The sequence below is a fragment of the Euprymna scolopes genome, chromosome 10 (assembly GCF_053919585.1).
Source record: "Euprymna scolopes isolate OS-2025 chromosome 10, ASM5391958v1, whole genome shotgun sequence".
NCBI lineage: Eukaryota > Metazoa > Mollusca > Cephalopoda > Sepiida > Sepiolidae > Euprymna > Euprymna scolopes.
In genome coordinates this window covers 19,901,554-19,907,553 of record NC_136491.1, presented here as the reverse complement: position 1 = coordinate 19,907,553, position 6,000 = coordinate 19,901,554, and the positions used below count along the sequence as shown (strand labels likewise).

Below are 6,000 nucleotides of genomic sequence, written 5' to 3'. Positions count from 1 at the left end.
ATGGTACAATAATAACAGAACGTATTATCAAACAAAGTTCTACAAAACTTTGATCCATGGTACAATAATAACAGAACGTATTATCAAACAAAATTCTACAAAACTTTGATCCATGGTACAATAATAACAGAACGTATTATCAAACAAAGTTCTACAAAACTTTGATCCATGGTACAATAATAACAGAACGTATTATCAAACAAAATTCTACAAAACTTTGATCCATGGTACAATAATAACAGAACATATTATCAAACAAAATTCTACAAAACTTTGATCCATGGTACAATAATAACAGAACGTATTATCAAACAAAATTCTACAAAACTTGGATCCATGGCACAATAATCTTTCATCCATGTTCGTAATGTTGCAATCTATGTGGATTATTCAAGCTACTTTTCACATTTCGGATCTTAATCTCATGTTTCAGGTAGTGAAACACAAGGTTTCTCAAAGTGGACTCCATGGAGCCCTGGAGCTCCGTGACTGAGGAGTTCCAGAAGCTCTTTCTTAAACTGGGCTAAATGCTTTATATGGAAAAATGAAATGGTTGACGACATTTAATGGTTGATCTTTTTAACTGGAAATAGATATGTACATAATTACAGGCGTAAAGAGTTTCAGGATGGTTCATGAAAAAGTAGATAAAAAAATAAATTAACAAAGAATGCAACAATTTTTGATTAATCAAAAACAAAAAAAAGAAATTGTTGTAAACATTATCGTTAATGTTAAAATTTGAAATTAATGTTCTTCATGTTTGCTTTAGCAATTATCTTGTTAGTGCTCCGTGGAAAACCTTTTTGTCCATGGTGTCCTGAAGTTTGGGAAACCCTGGTGTAATAGATAAAAGTTCTAAGTAATAACAAGCTCTAATTGACAATCTTCTGAAGGCTGAAGAATACAATTATGTATTATTTAAAACTTCTATCTGGTCATAACTGCTGAAATAAAAAAATAAAAAAAACAATCTACCCCGTGGATCAAATAAAGAGTTCAGTTCGAAATTTTATACAGATTCCTGAGTTTGACAAGATTTACCTGAAGAAGGTCGGAGGTTACAGAGACTGAAATATTGTGAAAATAACACTCAAGGTGAGAACAGTAGTTCGATGAATTCAAATAATACGAATAATCAATCCTCATCTCAAAAAATCACAAATAAAATTTGTTTATCTCAGAATCTTTTACAAAAATTGAAAAGATTTAATCGGATAACATAATTTTGTTGTTATGTTCAATTCTACTAAAATCCTAAAGTTATGTCTTTGATAAATTTAAGATTTTACAAAAACAAATTTATGAAAATGAATCCCCCAATGTTTATTAACTGCTTTTTATGATCAGTTATTAATAAAAGATTGGAGAGCAATGAAAAATAAAAGGGGATTGTTTCGTGAGAAAAATTGATGAATGCAGTCAAGATCAAAACTTGTTTAAATGATGGGTTAATACCTCCCCCTTCATCCAAACAACAAAAGATGAGAAGGGAGGACATAGTTTACTGGACCATTGCAGGTTTTTGATATTCAATGTCACTTTCACTGTCATCATTAAGGCTGACGACTGTCTGTCCATTAGTACCTGTATGAATCAGGCGTTTCATGATCATATCGTCATCATCAAAAGTCGTACCGCGCCCCTTTTGGTAGCAGCTAACAATGGCACCAATCAGCAGCATCACAATAAAACAGGCCACACAGTGCCATGCGAAGTACATTGTAGCCAGCATCATTTCATCGTGATCCTCAGCTTTCCACAGAGAAGGCGTCGGGAATGGTGAATAAAGAATGAAACCAACCTGCCAGAACCAGGTGCCCTGAAGCATGATGAAATATGTCCGAGCAAGTGGCGCCAATACATTATGTCGGAATTTCATTTCAATGAAAATTGAAATCAGGTTTGCACAGATTATGTATATGAGGAGAATGTGGAGCAAGATGTCTAAGGCAGTTCGACCATGAAGATGAAAATGAAACAGGATCAGTTCTATCATGAAGGCTAGAATGATCGAGATATAATCAATGTCTGGCGGAAGGGGAGCTTTGAAATAGGTCAGCAGTTCCAGTACACCGGACAGACCAAAAGCAAAAAACATGGTCGCATGCTGCCCATTACCCATAACGACAAACTCTCCATTTTCCATTCCTGTTATGATCTCACCACAGAATCCAACGGTAGCGAAAAATATTTTAATGACTGCTTCAACTGGCCATTTTCGTAGCCGTCCGCAAAGACATGTACAGGGAAATGCGATGGTTGCTGTGAAGCGAGAATTTCGCTTTTGGCATTGGAAATACCGGTTGAATATTTGTACAGTGTACCAAAATGCAAAGATGAGAAAAAACGTCCCGGGTAAGGCATGTCCAGCAAACGTGCCCATAGTGTTTGGTGATGTGCACTGTGGGCCAAATGAAGTCCGCAGAGGGATTCACAATCTGAAAAACAATGAAAAAAAAAGCACTCAATAAAAATGAACAAAATAGTATCAAACATAACTATCATCTTTATGAAAAACTAGCTGGCAGCCTGGCATTGGCAAGTCATACAATACACTTAAATATGATATTTTAATTTATGCAGATTACATATGTATTATTAATCAATCCTCTTTTGATTATTATATATTACGAGGAATAATTTGCCTGATGGACTAATTCACAAAAAAAGTTTAAAAAATAATAATGATAATAAATAAAATATGCATCAAGTGCGCTTTTTTTTCTTTTTTTTTTTTACACAGTGGTCACCACTTATCAAGGCCCGGAAGTCACTCAGGGATAAGGGTTATTGCAAGTACAGTACGTTAGTGTAGAGATTTGATGAAGTGTTTCCTTAAGGGGGGCGGTTCATTAGGAATTTGTTAACGTTGTAGTCAGGTGGGAAGCAGGCAGATGGAACAGAGTTCCACAGGCGTGCAGTTCTAAGAAAGAAGCTTTGTTCATGGAATCCACGTTTTGATTTAGGCACAGATAAAAAGTGGGGGAAATTTTTCACAGTGGATTCACCTAGACGGGTGTTTTTCGTGAAAGATTGGCGAGGGGGGACCAGAGATTAGAGTTCAGACGAGCACCTGCCATGGAAATAACACTAAAACAAGGATAGGCTCACAACGTCTCTTCTGTGGGAGAGAGGTTGCAGGGTAGAGAAAAGGGCATCCCCCACTAAGCCACAAAGTCTATTTTGTACTCTGTCAAGGCAGGATAGGCTGTTTTTAGCAGCTCCTGCCCAGATATGGCAGCAGTATTCCATCCTTGGACGTACTTGGCTTTTATATAGACAGAGAATTGCATCAGTAGTGAAAGCCAAATCACAACGCAATATTAGGAAAATAAAAAAATATTTTACTTGCTTGAAATGTATAATTTAAATATATTTCGGAGTCAAACTCCATCCTCAGTATGTTGTTTGCTTTCTCCTATTTTTTTTTTTTTTCTTTCTTGCTATGTTGTAAAGTTGGAGAAAGAAAAGTCTGTTTGTAAAGAACCGCGCGTTGTTTTCAGCGGTTGTATTTTGAAATGTTGGAACGTGGCGTTGGTTATGCGAGATTAACGTCAAGGGTGTGAGTTCAATTCACAAAACCAAGGCTAGAGGTAGGAGGAAAACAGTCAGCAGAAAGAGAGTTCAACAATCCTGCAGTTCTGGGAAAGAGACTATTAGAATAAGAAGTTGTATCAGCGTTAAATATCAAAACAACAAATTGATGGGGATCACTAGACCAACGAGGTAATCGAGCTGGAACAAAGGAAGCATGGAATAGATCAGATAAGTTTGAAGAACACATGCTCTAATAGTATTTATGGAAAAGACTGAGACTAGCAACATCATGTCTGTGAGAGAGAAGGTGGAGAGAAGGAGAAAGGGTGAGGCTAATAAAATTGCAGGTAGGTTTCTGCACCTTATCAACAATCCTCAAATGAGACAATAACACTGATAGTAGATTTGTTAGAGAAATAGAATAGCCTCAAGTGTGCGAAAGTATTTGGAGCCATAAAGAGAACCGATTTTATGGGAAGCAAAAAGAGTAACGGATCTAATGTATGAACTTCAAGATTTGAGAAAAAAAAGACAAAAACGTTTCCGAGTCGATTCCTCCTTAAAAGCAGATCCATCTATGAAAATCGTAAGAAAAGGAACACCCCTACAATTAAAAGACATGAGCTGCATGCTAACAGAATTAAACAAAATCAAAACGTGCATTCCATGAACAAAGCTTCTTTCTTAGAACTGCACACCAGTGAAACTTTGTTCCGTCTGCCTGCTTCCCACCTGACTACAACTTGGATGTCTTCAAGTCCAACGTTAGCAAATTCCTAATGAACTGCCCCCTTAAGTAAACACTTCATCAACTCTCCACACTAACGTAATGTATTTGCAATAACCCTTATCCCTGAGTGGCTTCCGGGCCTTGATAAGTGGGGACCACTGTGTAAAAAAAAACAAAAAAAAAAAACAAACCCAGACATATTGTTGCTCAACTTCCTACATAGTGTTCCTGTAAATTTGATCCCGATTAGTAACTCTTTATGTCAAAATGGCACTGTGCTTTGTTTGGGTTGAAATAACGCTGAAAAAAAAAAAAAAAAAGTAAAAATAATATTTAAAGAAAAGACTGAGACGAGCAACATCACGTCTGTGAGAAAGAGGTTGTAGAGAAAGAGCTAGAGTGAGGCCAATTAAATTAAAAATACGTCAAATTACAGATACGTTTCTGCATTTTATCAAAATCTCTTAAACAGGACAGAGATTCACCAGCCTAAATATGACAACAATACTCCAGTAGAGATAGAGAATAGCTTCAGGTGTGAGAAAATGTTTAGAACGATAGAGAGAACCTACTGAACGGGAAGCAGAAAGAGTAATGGATTCAATATGTATACTCCAACAAAGATTTGATGAGAAAGAAATACCAATAAGTTTCAGAGTCAATCCATGGAAATCACAGGAAGAAAAGGGATACACCTACGATTGAAAGACATGAGCTGAGTTTTAATTGTATTAAACAAAACAAGCCATTTCGTATCCTGATCCACAACTGAACCCAAATCAACTTCTAGATCAGCTGCATATTTCAACTGATCCCAGATGGGCGAGAAGCAACACCAGAATAGAGAGTGGTATCATCAGCGTAGATATTATTTTGTTTTTTAACGATATTCTCAGGAAGATTATTAATATATCATTGATGTAGAAACAAAATAAAAGCCTAAGGAACACTAGCATTGATAAGAAAAGAGAATGAAGAGACACTATTCAGAGTTACTTGCAAACTTCGATCAAAAGGAAGAGATCTAATAATGTCAAGAATCTTATGACCAATACGATAATCCTGCAGTTTTTGTACAAGATCAAAATGTCATGATCTGTTGAATGCCTTTGAAATGTCAAGTGCAATGGTCTTAGCCTCTCATGAATAATCTATAAGCCAACAGATCTGCTCAATAGCAATAATTAAAAGATCAGCAGTTTAACGAAAACCAGGGAAGACATACTGAACATCACTAAATATTAGTGATGGGACGATTCCAAAATTTTTCCTGATTCTGATACAATTACCAATTCCGTTCTGAATTTCCGATTCTAATATGATTTCCGATTCCGATTCTTTTAAAATTAATAAATATTTAGTGAGATTTGTGGGGTTTTTTTTTTGTTGTTGTAAATTTTTCAAATTTCTGGGAAATGGCCACGGATATTTTTTTCTGAAATGTTTTTCTTGCAATTGATCGAAAATTTGTAAAACCACAAAAGATTTATTTTGATTTTAAAACAAAGTCAGATTGTATCAATTCTGTCGTTAGTGTACAACATGCTACTTGAAAATAGTCGACGATTAGTAGGCAAAATGAGAAAACAACGTAAGAACAAAATATTTAACAACACCCCTGACATCGTTACAAACAATATTTCTAAATAATGTTACTATTTAGAAAAATATGGGGAGGGCGTGGGCTTTGTTAACTATTCTGTGCCTTCTCTATGAATGAAGTTAAAATT

General features: G+C 35.6%; 1 protein-coding gene across 4 annotated transcripts in view; it reads right to left on the bottom strand.

Annotated features, from left to right (window-relative positions):
* Positions 1-993: 993 nt before the first annotated feature.
* LOC145285841 (transmembrane protein 45B-like) overlaps positions 994-6,000 on the bottom strand; it is a 148,252-nt gene continuing 143,245 nt past the window's right edge. For 3 of the 4 annotated variants that reach the window (XM_080134280.1, XM_080134281.1, XM_080134282.1), the window contains one exon: positions 994-2,441. In XM_080134280.1, coding sequence (XP_079990406.1) covers positions 1,505-2,386 — 882 coding nt within the window. In that variant the 5' untranslated portion in view covers positions 2,387-2,441 and the 3' untranslated portion in view covers positions 994-1,504. Of the gene's footprint in view, positions 2,442-4,509; positions 4,571-6,000 lie in introns of those variants that run through there. The other variant, XR_013869081.1, reaches the window with a different exon arrangement.